Source organism: Plecotus auritus (assembly GCF_963455305.1).
Source record: "Plecotus auritus genome assembly, chromosome: 2".
Taxonomy (NCBI): Eukaryota; Metazoa; Chordata; class Mammalia; order Chiroptera; family Vespertilionidae; genus Plecotus; species Plecotus auritus.
Genome location: NC_137771.1, coordinates 35,431,820 through 35,446,425, shown reverse-complemented (window position 1 = coordinate 35,446,425; position 14,606 = coordinate 35,431,820). Strand labels below are relative to the sequence as shown.

The window sequence follows — 14,606 nt, the reverse complement described above, 5'->3', positions numbered from 1 at the left end:
CCACAGGTAGCTCTCCTTGATAACACTTTCCATACTTGTAATTTTTTTATTTTCTTGTGATTATTTTATTGTCTGTCTTCCTTACTAGTGTTTAAGTTCCATGAGAGCACTGACAGTTCTATGAGTGTAGTAACTGTTTATTTTCCTTTGCCACTATATATACAACTCCCAGCACAATGACTGACACTTAGTAAGTACTCAATAACTATTAAGTGAATTGAATTCAATGACTGAATAAATCCTAATTGTTAATACCTCATTAAGTAACATATATACAGTAGACTCTAGAATTAATTTGGAAATTCTCTAGAATCTCTGAAAGAAGAAATGGCAATTAACATTATTATTAAATCATTACATTTAGAATGACTGTTAGAAACTACATTCCCTTATGCATAACTGTCTTTGATCATCTGGGGTTTTATTTGCTGCCTTATTATTTTAAACCCTGTCTCAAAATTGTGGTTGTATGGATAAAGAGCACAGGTACTCTTCTTTTGTAAGTCATTAGTTTCAAATTAGTTTCCTTCCATTTACTTTTGTCAGAGACATTATTCAATATAAAACTGACCATTGAGTTTTATTTCACTTAATTTCCTTTGTCATTAAAGGCAAACTTATGAAAAGACTAATTAACATTAAAATCAATCAATTATTTCACAACCAGGAAGAAGGATATAAAAATACTCATGGTTACATATGATTTCACTCATATATGGAAACTAAAGAACAAAATAAACAAACAAAATAGAAACAGACTCCTAGGTATAGAGAACAGATTGACAGTTGACAGAGGGGAGTGGATTTGGGGACTAGGTGAAAAAGGTGAAGGATTAATACAAATTGGTAGTTACAGAATAGTCACAGAGACATAAATTACAGCATAGGGAATATAAACAATAATATCTTAATAACTGTGTATGGAGCAGGTGGGTACTTAAAATATTGGGGAGGAGGCCCACTCTGTAAAGTACATGGTTTTCTAACCACTATACTGCACATCTGAGACCAATACAGAATAACAGAATAATATTGAATGTAAACTGTAATTGAAAATTTTTTTAAATTTAGAAAAACTCGTGGTTGATCTTCAAGCTATAAATATTAACCCTACATAAGAAGGAGTTTAATTTACATTGTAAGAATAAAATAGTTATAGTGAAATCAGTAACATATCAGAAGGGAATATATAAATTGATTTTTACTTTTAAAAATATTTAGTAATATATTTATTCTGAATTTTAAACACTTAAAATTAGAAACAATAATTTTAACTGGTTTATAATAAAATTCATTTTAAATAACAGTCTCTATAAAATATTTTTCAGAGAAATATTTCAAAATTCCCAATTTAAAGCAACTGATGAGAGATGCAGCCAAGGATCACCAGAGGTGGAGAGTAAAGCTCATTCTCAGTGTGTTTTTATTTCTCGAAATTTTCATACTGGAATATTCCAATTACAGGTAGAGTGCAATGTTTTCAAATAATTTTTTTATACCATGTCATTAGCATTGTTGTCTTTCAGTTTTGAAAGGGTATCTACAGTTATTTTTCAATCTGAGGAACAATAACATGAGCTAAATTTAAATACTCAAACTAGTTGGTATTTACATTATAGGACACTGAAAAAGTAAATGAAAATGTCTCCTTGCATAGCTGCTTCCCTATATCTCTATATTGTGATTGTTACAGGGTGAAGATAAACGTCTAAGGAAAACAAAGCAAAATTCCCAGGCCTATCAGAGGAAAGAGATATGGAGATAAGAGGATACTCAAATAACCAGATAATCTAACAGAACCAACTAATTAAAATTAAGGATTTATTAAGCCTTCATTATATTAGAAGCTCTGCACCACTCCCCACTCCCCCTACCCCCCACTACATTGAGGATAGTAAGATGAACTCTACATTCACGGTGCTAGCTAGTTAATACAAGTGTGAAAGGCAGATACATAATTAACTTTTTTTAATGTAAATGTCAAAAAAGTGCGACGTAAAACAAGGGAAAGACCAGTAGAAACTTAAAACTGTGATGTAGATAAACAAAACAAATACTTTAGAGGTTTTATAACATTAATAGTAAAATAGCAGCAAAATGATAAGATGTCAAAGTTTCATTATACATCTTGAATACTGAACTCAAGTTGAACTTAATGTTTATTCATTTGTTTAACAAACATTTTTTGAGTGCCTTAAATATGGCAACACTGGTTTTGGCACTTAGTCTACATAAACAAATAAGACATGAGTCCAGACCTAAATGATCCCAAAGTTAGTAGAGATGAAAAACACAAAAAGGAAAAATTAGAACATAATGTGATAAGAGCCACAAAATTGAAGAAATGCAGACAAGGGAGCATAAAATAAGAAAGCCTTCACAGAGAAGACATTTAGCTGGGTTTGAAGTGAATAGAAGTTTTCCAAGAGGAAAGAAAACAAAGGACAATATGTTCAAAGGCTTGTAGCTATATAAGGCAGTATGTTCAGAAAAATTGTGTAACATTTGGAGCCTAGGATTTATAGAAGGCCGTGGTGGAAAAAGATCCTGGAGATGGCATTGTGAGGAGCCTTATTTGCAGTTTACGGATTTTGGAGTTTACCACACGTTCTACAGTTCCACTATAGGCATTATGGGATTATGGTCAAGAGCATAGATTGAAGAGGTTAGAATCATTGCTCTACGACTATTAGCTGTGTAGTTTTAGGCAAGTTACTTAACTTTTCTGTCTCTCAATTTCCTCACCTGCAAAATGAGGATGATTTCATCTCCATAGAATTGTTATGGGAATTAAATGAATCCTATCTAATAAAAGAGTAGTATGCAAATTGACCATCACTCCAACACACAAGATGGCTGCCCCTATGTGGTCAAAGATTCTGCCCCCAGGTGGACACAAGATGGCCACCACAAGATGGCCATCAGGAGAGGGCAGTTGGGAGGGACCAGGCCTGCAAGGGAGGGCAGTTAGGGGTGACCAGGCCTGCAGGGGAGGGCAGTTAGGGGTGACCAGGCCTGCAGGGGAGGGAAGTTAGGGGCAATCAGGCTGGCAGGGGAGCAGTTAGGCATCAATTAGGCTGGCAGACAGAAGCGGTTAGGGGCAATCAGGAAGGCAGGCAGGCGAGCGATTGAGAGCCAGCAGTCCTGGACTGTGAGAGGGATGTCCGACTGCCCGTTTAGGCCCAATCCCGGTAGGATCCAGGGGTCCCAGATTGGAGAGGGTGCAGGCTGCGCTGAGGGACACACACCCCCATGCACGAATTTCATGCACCGGGCCTCTAGTTAATATATAAAAAGCACTCAGAATAGTCACTGGCCACATAGTGAGCACCATACAAGTATACTGTTATTATTATGGAAGGGGTTTAAGCAGGCAGGTTTAATGATCAAATTAATTCTAAAGTTATTAAAGGAAGCTCTGACTTTCAAATGAAGGATAGTTTGAAATAGAGATAGCATTGCAGAGAAAAAACTGTTTCTATGTTATGTTGAAATGAAGTTTTAAAAAGCAAAAAAAATTGTTTCTATGTATGTATTTAATATTAATTGAATTTACTGACACTCATCATATGCTAGGAATTTTGCTAGCAACTGTTGATATAATGGTGTCCTCAGATCTAATGGTGGATACATACAAAAAGACAATTAAAAATGTCATGAATGCTATAATGAAAGAAGTACATATATAGAGGTACTAAATTTTAATTAGGTTGTTTATTGTTCATTCAGCAAATATATAATAAGTTTCAGGCACTGTTCTAGGCAACTGGAAATTTAGTAGTGAACAGGAGAGACAAGAGTCCTTGCTCTCATGAGATTTATAGTCTAGTGGGAGAGATAAGTCATGTATAAGTAAACACAAATTTAGGGCTCTGGATAGTCAGTGAAAGGAACCTAATTCACAATGAAAGATATAATAAAACATAGTATAGATACTGTTTTCCTCAGCCACATCAGTTTCAGTATATTAAAGACTTTCCCATATAGTCACTCATTTTTCATCTCAGTTTCTGCCTGTGTGTTGGCCTCTTTCTCTCCTACAACAACAGACAAGCAGGAGGATGAAAATTATTATTTTGTTGTTGTTAATCCTCACCCAAGGATATTTTCTCCATTTATTTTTTAGAGAGTGGAAGGGAGGGGGAGAGACAGAGAGAAACATCGATGTGAAGAAGACACATCAATTGGTTGCCTCCTGCATGAGTTCCAACCAGAGCCAGGGATCGAGCCTGCAATGGAGGTATATGCCCTTGACTGGAATCAAACCCAAGACCCTTCAGTCTGAGGGCCAATGCTCCAATCACTGAGCCAAATTGGCTAGGGCCGTGGTTGGCAAACTGCGGCTCGCGAGCCACATGCGGCTCTTTGGCCCCTTGAGTGTGACTCTTCCACAAAATACCACAGCCTGGGCGAGTCTATTTTGAAGAAGTGGCGTTAGAAGAAGTTTAAGTTTAAAAAATTTGGCTCTCAAAAGAACTTTCAATCGTTGTACTGTTGCTATTTGGCTCTGTTGACTAATGAGTTTGCCGACCACTGGGCTAGGGTGAAAATTATTTTTTAAATGTGGCTTAATTAATATAGAACTACAGCTTGGTTTCTAAAAGAGCTCTTACTGTGAAATACAACATACATACTAAGGAATATCCAAACACAGTTTAAAGAAAATAAGTGAAATTTTTATACCCACCATCCAGACTAAGAAATAGAACATTACCAGTACATTTGATATGTCCGGAGTCTTTACCTCTTACATCCCACACTCCCACCCTTCACTGAAGGACCCACTATTCTACAATTGCAATTAACTGTGAACTTGCCTTTCTTTACAGTTTTACCATGAACGTTATAGATTCTTGAACAATATATTATTAAATTTTATATGTTTTTGGGCTCCCTTTTTGTGCAATATTATTCATTCAAGTTGGCGCATATACCTATAGTTCATTATTTTTATTGTTATATGACATTCCATTTTATAAATATATCAAATTTTATGTTATGGATATTTGGTTTGTTTTTACTTGCTTTTAAGGAAATTTCTATGGGAAATATATCTAACAGTAGAATTGCTGACTTATGAGGTATGTGCATGTTCAGTATTATTAGATAATTACAAATTGTGTTCCAAAGTAGCTGTATCAATATGCATTACAGGCATGAATAAGTGATAGGAATGCTCCACATCTTCAAAAAAATTGGTATTTTTAGGCTCCTAAATTTTTGACAATCTGATGACTGTGTAATAGCATCTCACTACAGCCTTTATTTTTCAAGCAGTTTTAGGTTCAGAGCAAAATTGAGCAGAAAGTACAGAGTTCCCAGATACCCCTTCCCCCACGTCCTCACCCACTATCAACATCCAGCATTTGTTACAATTAATGAACTTGTGCTGATATATCTTTATCACCCAAAGTCCATAGTTTACATTAGAATTCATCCTTGGTGTTATACACTCTATGGGTTTTGGGAAAAGAATATATATAGTCAAAAGAATATATATAGTAGGAGAGAGAGAGAATGGGAGAAGGGAAGTGAGGGGGAGAGAGCGATCCACTATTAGAGTACCATATAGGATAGTTTCATTGCCCTAAACATCCTGTTGTTCTTTGCCTGTTCATTCCTCCCTCGCCTCTAACCCCTGGTAAACACTGATCATTTTACTGTTTCCATAGTTTTGCCTTATTCAGAATGTCATGTAGTTGGAATCATATAGTGTAGCCCTTTTAGATTGGCTTCTTTCACTTAGTAATATGCATTTAAGGTTTTCCCTGACTTCTCGAGGATTGATAGCACATTGCTTTTTAGCACTGAATAATATTCCATTGTATAAGAAATGTCTTTGTATATAATTCTATGTCATTTTATCATATGTATAGATTTATATAACAAATTTTTAAAATATTTTATTTACAAATATTTTCTCTCATTCAGTGACTTGTGTTTTCATCCTCTTCACAGGGAATTTTGCAAAGCATAAGTTTTTAATTTGGAAAGTCCAATTTATTCATTTTTTCCTCTTTGGATTATGTTTTTAGTGTCATGTCCAACAAGGATTTGCTTCTATGTTCTCTTCTAAAAGTTTTTTAGTTTTAGTTTTGTTTTCTATATAGCAGCTTTGTTGAGATATAATTTACATACCATACAATTTGCCTTGTTTAAAGTGTATAATTCAGTGGTTTCAGGTATTCACAGAGTTGTAGAGCCATCTTCACAATCAATTTAGAACACTTTCATCACTCAAAAAGAAATTCCATACCCTTAGCAATCACTGCCCCCAACTGTCCTAGGCCTAGACAATCATTAATGTACTTTCTGTATCTATAGATTTACTTGTTCTGGACATTTCTTATAGATAGAAGCATACAATAGATGGTTTTTTGTATCTGACTCTTTCATTTTGCATGATTTTTCAAGGTTCATCCATGTTATTGCATATATCAATGCATCATTCTTTTTCATAGCTGAATAATATTTATTTATTTTTTAATTTTTTTATTAAGGTATTATATGTGTACATATTTTACCATTGTAATATTTATTTTTATAAGCTTTTATTGAATAATATTTCATTTTATAGATATACCACATTTTGTTTATTCATTTATCAGCTGAAGAACATTTGGGTTGTTTATACTTTTTGACTATCTCTATATATAAAAGCCTAAGCGACGGTTCAACCATTTGACCAGTCACTATGACATGCACTGACCACCAAGGGGCAGATGCTCAATGCAGGAGCTGCTGAGCTGCAGTGACTTGGCAGTGGCAGTTCTTGGGTGACGCACCCTGAAAACAGAGAAAAGGGAGCCCAATTCCTCGCGGGGCCATGTGCTAATCCACCTTCGGCCGTGGGTTATGTTGTTGCTGGGGCACTGTCAGCCCTGAATTTGGTTTACTGCACACTTGTGTTCGTGTTCCACACCCTGTACGACAGCAACTTTGCGGAGTGCCTTCTCACACTCCAGGACCCCTCGGCAGATTTCGGAGAGCCAGTTTTGGCCCAATGCCCACAGGCCGGGCTGAGGGACCCCACTCACTCTGCAGACACTGGGGAGGGACCGCGGGAGGTTGCCTCCAGGGCGTGTCCGGCCCATCTTGCCCAGTCCCACCCCACCGGCCACCTTCTAATTAATTTCCTTTCAATGTGCACAAATCCATGCACCAGGTCACTAGTATAAGATATGAGGTTTAGATCAAAGTTAATTTTGGGGGACTACTGATGTCTAATTGTTCCAGTAATGTTTATTGAAAAAGCTTTTGCAACTTTTGTCAAAAATCTGTTGGGCTATATGTGTAGGTCTATTTCTGGATTTTCTATCTGCACTATTGATCTATATGTTTAGCACTACCAATACCATACTCTAGCTGTATAGTGGGTCATAAAATTGAGTAGCATGTTTCCTCTAATTTAATTCTTCTTTCTCAACGTTGTTGTAGCTTTCCTTGTTCTTTTTGCCTGTCACATAAATTTTAAGATAAACTAATCTCTACCTACAAAAAATCTTGTTGAGATTGGAATGGAAATTACATTTGGTTTATAGATTAGTTTTTAGTGAATTGCTGATTTTACTACAATTGTTTATATTTACCTGTGTTCTGTGTTTTTTGCAGATTTTCTTCATACACAATCATGTTATCTGCAAAACACATCAGCTTTACTTTTTTTCCAATCTCTATGTTTTTATTTTATTTTCTCATCTTATCCCATTGGGTAGGACCACCAATATAAATATGAATAGAAGTGTTGAGAGCAGATATTCTTTTTATATTTCTAATCTTAGAATACATTTAGCTCTTCACCATTAAGTAGGAGGTTAGCTATGGGATTTTTAGAGATGAATATTGTCAAGTTAAGGAAATTCCTTTCTATTCTTAGTTTACTGAAAGGCTTTCTTTTTTAAATCAATAAGTAGTTCTGAATTTTGCCAAATGCTTTTTCTGCATCTTTTGAAATTGTTCACATAGGTTTTCTTTTATTTTGTTAATGTGGATTACATTAAATTTCAAATGTTAAACCAACCTGTACTCATAGAAAAAAACCTCATTGGATTTGATTTACTAATATATTTTAAATAATTTTTGCATCTATGTTTACAAGGGTATTATTCTGTAATTTTCTTATTTTGTAATATCTTTGTTAAACATTAATATCAATTATTCACAATATGAATGGAAAGTGTTTCCATTTAATCTCAGTTAAGTTTATTGGCATACAATTTTTAATAGCATCCTCTTATTCTTCTAATATCTGTAGAATCTTTAGTGATGGCACTCTTTATTTCTGATTATAGTATTGCTAGGAAGTTTCAATTTTATTATTCTTAGACTTTTCTTTTTTTCTAATATAGGCATTTACTAGTAATATTCACATTCCCTCCAAACATTGCTTTTGCTTCCCACAAATTTTTATTTTTGTTTTAATCATTATTCAGTTCAAAATATTTTAAAAGTTCTTTCCTTCATCTTTCATGATATTGACATTTTTGAAGAATACAGGCCAGTTATTTTATAGATCATAGACTGTTACTCAATTTGGCTTTTCCTTGTGATCAAATTCAGTTTATCACATCTAGAGGCATAGAGTGTTTATCTGCTCTTCACTAGTAATTTTAGTTAATCACAAAGATGATGTCTGTTCTTCCCCACAATATATTATTCCTATTTTTATCCTACCAATTAATGAACAATCTGTGGTGGCACTTTGAAACCATGTAAATACACTTCTTTTCATCAAACTCTACTTATTAGCTATAGAAATTATTCTTGCCTGAGCTAGTCTTTACAAACTATAGCAAAGTGATGATCTTTCCAATTCTACCATCTGCTTATCATTTGGCTTCTACTGTGAAGAAGATGCTCTCTTTCTTATTTTATTTATTTGTTATCAGTATAGACTCATGGATTTCTATATATCAGCAGATCAAAATCCATTACTATCATTATTTTTTTAATATATTTTATTGATATTTTACAGAGAGGAAGGAAGAGGGATAGAGAGCTAGAAACATCGATGAGAGAGAAACATCGATCAGCTGCCTCCTGCACACCCCCTACTGGGGATGTGCCCGCAACCAAGGTACGTGCCCTTGACCAGAATCGAACCCGGGACCCTTCAGTCCGCAGGCCGACGCTCTATCCACTGAGCCAAACCGGTTTCGGCTACTATCATTATTTTGATGCTCAAATTTTTCCAAATTTAACCAGTGGGCACCCTTTCAAGATTGTTCCTCTCTTTTTGATATGTCCCCATATTTTTGGAGTCCTTACTTCTAATACTATAGCATCATTTTTAATAGTTAAAAGAATTTCTATTGTACTAATATCTATGCAACAAAATACATTTAACTATTTCCTTAGAATTTTAAGTTGCAGGTTTTAAAAATACTAAATAATGTTGTGATGAGTATATTACTAACAATATTTACACAAATCCAAAATTATTTATTTGGCATAATTAATTTCTAGAAGTAGATTTGTTAAATTTCCCTCTGGAGAAATTCTACCTATTTATATGTAACAAATATAAGAATGCCCATTTTATCATTACCTTAGTTCAGGTAGAATTTTAATCAGTCCAGGGTTTTACTCTGTGGTTCCCAGACCAGCAATATCAGTATTACCTGGGAGCCTGTTAGAAATGCAGAATCTAGAGTCAGAATATGCATTTTAACAAGCTCCTCAGATAATACAGTGGCACATTGATGTGTGAGAAGCAATGTTCTAAAATAATTTACATAGGAGTCACAAATTGAATTGGTCCTAAATTTAGGCAAGGTAAGATCAGCAGCTTATACTGGCATTTATATTAACAAAAGGTGAAAGTGGCAAAGAAGTAAAGTTGGTTATTGAAAACGTGTTAGAGGCCTAGTGCATGAAATTCGTGCAGGGGTAGGGTCCCTAGGCCTGGCTGGCGATCAGGGTCGATCAGGTTCCCTGCCTCCCTGCCTCCTTGCCTCCTCCTTCCCTCACTCCCTCAGTGCCCCGCCACTGCCACTGGTCACCCACCATGTTCCACGCCACCCCCTGGTGGTCAGTGCACACCATAGTGAGCAAGCGAACTCCTAGTCCCCCGGTTGAACTCCTGAGGGGACACTTTGCATATTAGCCATATATATATATATATATATATATATATATATATATATATATATATATACACACACACACACACACACACACACACACACACACACACACACACTAGAGGCCCGGTGCATGAAAATTCATGCACTGGAGGGGGGGTCCCTCAGCCCGGCCTACCCCCTCTCATAGTCCAGGAGCCCTCAGGGGCAGGAGGCGACCAGGCGATCAGGGGAAGGTGACACCCCCATCATACCTCTGCTGCTGCCACTGCTGACAGTGCAAGCCTTGGCTGCCCTGGTTACCTGAACCTCAGCCAGCCCTGGGCGGCTGGGCAGCCGCCATCCGAGGCTTGCCTGGACCTCGGGCCGGCCCTGGGCAGCTGGGGGGATGAGGGGACTGGGGAACTCCGGAGGCAAGGGCACAGGGAGGGCCCGGCCATGCCACGTGCCTGCTGCCCCCTGGGGCTGAGGGGACTGGGCGCCGCCATCTTGTGGCTGTGGGCACCGCCATCTTTGAGGGCGGGGCAGTCAGTTAGCATATTCCCTCTTTATTAGATAGGATGTGTGTGTGTGTGTGTGTGTATCTCCTATATATGTATATCCTAAGCAAGCCCATTGTGGGGGAGGGGGACACAGGACAATGCAGATCAGCACAAACACTGCTTCCCCAGAACACAAAAGACAATCTCTCTCTCCAGCCTCAACTTCATCTGCTCCATCCCAAACACCGCGGGCACTACCACCATTTTCCTAGTGGTCGAAGGATAACCTGAACCAGAAACAGTTGCGGTGTATGTTGCAGTGCATATTCCCAGAGAACATATTTCAGTAGGGTCTGATATTATACCCAAGAATCATCATTTTAAAAAGCACACCTTATGATTCTGATGTCCTGAAGTTTGAGAACTACTACAACATCACACTTCCCACAACACATCTGGAATGTATTGTTTCGTCAAATATTTTATTTGCTTCACAAGAATAGTTGCATTTTTATAAAAGCCTTCAGCCAAAATTCACTTTGTTGTTGTTGTTATTATTTAATGAAATGATTAAGTCTAGAAATTCTAATTACTTTGTTAGCTCTCTCCAGTTCTAACCAAGTGAGTCCAAGTGAGGATGGAGAGAAGTAATCCTGCTTAGCTCTGTTTCACCCTTTGAGTCCCTGTCCTGAGGACTGCCTTCGTGAACCAGTCCACGTTCTTTTCAGATGAACCTCGACACTTTTTCTTTTCTGTCAATAAATTTTGGTGAAATAAATTCTTATCACGGAAGAAAACATTATTCCATCAAAAATTTGTTAGAATATATTATTATTAAGTATGTAAGTCAAATATATTAAAGAAATTATTTTAAAACAATTCAGTTTTTAAATACAAATAACTTTTTTATATAGGAGGAGCAAAGAAAAAAGGAAACAGCACATATAAAAGGTACTTGTTCTCAACAATTTATTAGAAGAAATTGTAATCAACGTAGAGCAATTCACATCTTAAAAAATCAAGAGGCTATCCTAAATGTTATCTAAGTATTTTTAAAAACTATAAAAATTCAAGGAAAACCTTAATTTATTAGAATGTGAATGGGCATATATCTTTTGGAAAACAAAACTTGCAATGTTATATCTTAAATTAAAATGTGAAATTTTAATTTTTGTTCCTTATTTATACCAAAAGGTATCATAGTCATTGCCATGTAGTAATGCCAGAGGGTCAAAAGACCTGAGTGTTTTATAACCCTTTAAATAGTATATATTATGTGTAGTATCTCAAAACATCATCCTCCTACATAATTTTAGAAATACTGAGTATAAAATGTAACAAGGTATTTAAAATAGCTTTAAAATTATTACACATTAATATCAAAAGTTAATATGTAAAATATAGTAAAAGATGTTTTAGGATATTATATACATGTGATCTTTTCTAAAACAACATTTTAAATACCAACTTTCAGCATAAATAATATAATAGGAGAAGCATGAGATTAGAGTAACAAAAATCTAGATTGAAGTCCATTTTGCATCTGATCTGTGGTGAGTTGTTTCTCTAATTCTCAGTCTTCTCTTGTAAAATCGTGCAAGTAATAACTATCTTAAAGGGTTACTGAGAGGAAAAATGAAATATGAAAATCTATCAAACTGCTTCGTAATTGTAAGACACTATAGGAATATTAGTTGTTACTTTTATTGGTATAAAGCCAACTCATAGGCCCTTTCCACTGTGGACCAAACATTTTGTAATCTGCCTATTCAGGGAGGCATGTATTTTTTTAAAAAATAAGGCAATATTTAGCTATAAATAGTTAAGAAACTATGTCTTTTCTAATTTTAAGGGATATTCCAGAACTGCTATATCTACCCTGTTTAGAATCTTCTTCTGTTTATAGCTTGATTTTATTTAGAATAGACTTTTCTACTCTTGATTATCATAAAAATATTGCTAATTCCTAATTACATTTTAAACATTGTACATATGAAGATAGCAACTCAGAATTTTCACTATATCATCATCCTGTCCATTATAACCCTAAAAAGATTCTTTTTTAAATCCTCACCCGAAGATATGTTTATTGAGTTTAGTGAGGGTAAGGAAGAGAGAGAGAAAGATTGATCAGTTGCCTCCCAAATGGGCCCCAACGAGGATGGAACCCACAACCTAGGTATGTGCCCTGACTGGGAATCAGACCTGCAACCTTTCGGTGTATAGGGCGATGCTCCAACCCACTAAGCCACACCAACCAGGGCAATATTCTAATTTTTAACGGAAACATTATCCTTATAATTAAGATTTTGCTCATGAATATGTAGTATTCATAATAAATCTAATTTTCTTTTACAGCAAGTAAAGATCACTCTAAAGATGAATACTGCCTTGCAACAAAAAAGGTCATTTATGACCCTACAGAGACTAACTCAACAACAAATAGCAGCAATGCATCCTTAAGCTTATCGACGTTACCGTCTGATTCTTATTACAGCGAAACTATAGAAGCAGCTGAGGACTGGTATTCTGATGATTCTCTAGTGGAAAGGAGCTCTGCAATCTCTTTTCTCAAGGAACCTCTAATGGAAAAAGGATTTCCACACCCGTCAACCATTCCCTCAGAAGAATGTACTGAATATGACGCTTTATGATAATAAGAAATATGACAGCATTAAGGAAATATTTTCAGGAAGAAATACGGAGGTTGAAATATAAAACCTTCAACATAATATTGAATGACTTTCCTTTTGAAACTTTGTATACACTAAAATCAGTAGAGTCAAAACCGAATCACTAGCTTCTGAGTCTCTTAACATGTCCATGCTAATATTGCTTTTCTTTTTCTTTACCATAGAGTGGTCTTATTTCCCTTGCCGATTCTTATTCCTAAGAACAAAATTCAGGAAGAACTAGAGTGATATCATGAATATTAAGCTTAACTCCTTGTATCTCATCAAAGGACATAATAAATAGTACAAAATAATGCAAATGCATTTCGTAATATAGGAGGAATACTTTAAGAAATCTTCAGGTCAGATACTTTTTAATTGATTTTTAGAAAGAGGAAGGGTGAGGGGGAGAGAGAGAGAGAAATATCAACCATCTGCCTCCTGCATGTCCCCCACCATGGACTGAGCCTTCAACATGGGCATGTGCCCTGAACCCAGCATACAACTGGCAAGCTTCGGTGCCCAGGATGAAGCCAACCAACTGACCCACACTGGTCAGGGCAATATATATATGAAATATATTTTTATTTATTTCAGAGAAGAAGGGTGAGAGAGATATAGAAACATCAGTGATGAAAGAGACTCATGCCCTGCACTGGGGATCAAGCCCTGACCAGGAATTGAACTGTGACCTCCTGGTTCATAGGTCAACGCTCAACCACTGAGTCACACCGGCTGGGCATGGTATATTTTTTTAATAAAACATTCACAGCATTTCATTATACTTTTTACATTTTCAATTTAATTTCAATGCGGTGGGGCTGGGTAGATATCTCCCTCCCTTTTCCAGATTTTAAATACCTAAAGCACCTACCATTCAAATATTAATATGTCATGATGCTGGCAAGCAATATAATTTTGCTCCTCCTAGGGAAATTGGAACAATCTGAAGAATCTATAAAATAATTTTCTTTCTCCTGTCCTGTGTCTGTTTCTGAGTGGCTCCTCACCCCTCACCCCACTATGATGAAAATGGGAGCAGCACCCGACCAGCATGGTTCAGTGGTTGAGCATGGACCTATGACACAGGAGGTCACGGTTCGATTCCGGTCAGGGTACATGCCCGGGTTGTGGGCTCGATCCCCAGTGTGGGGCATGCAGGAGGCAGCCGATCAATGATTCTCATCATTGATGTTTCTCTCTCCCTTTCCCTTCCTCTCTGAAATCAATAAAAATATTTTTTTAAAAAGAAAGAAAATGGGAGCAGCTATGTTCATAGGCACCTTACTCAAGCTAGATAAATCAGAGTTAATCCCTAGTCTGAGAGACCCTTAGCCAGATTTCTATTTATGTTTTTCAGGTATTTCTGA

At 36.3% G+C, this 14,606-nt stretch overlaps 1 protein-coding gene across 1 annotated transcript in view; it reads left to right on the top strand.

Moving 5' to 3' along the window:
* Positions 1-13,218, top strand: part of LOC308240860 (uncharacterized protein C1orf185) — a gene marked incomplete at both ends in the record, with an annotated part of 22,145 nt that extends 8,927 nt beyond the window's left edge. Inside the window, 3 exons of the mRNA XM_080654299.1 lie at positions 1,329-1,464; positions 11,479-11,515; positions 12,923-13,218. Of these exons, the coding sequence (XP_080510425.1) occupies positions 1,329-1,464; positions 11,479-11,515; positions 12,923-13,218 (469 nt within the window). The remainder of the gene's footprint in view (positions 1-1,328; positions 1,465-11,478; positions 11,516-12,922) is intronic.
* Between the last annotated feature and the right edge of the window lie 1,388 nt (positions 13,219-14,606).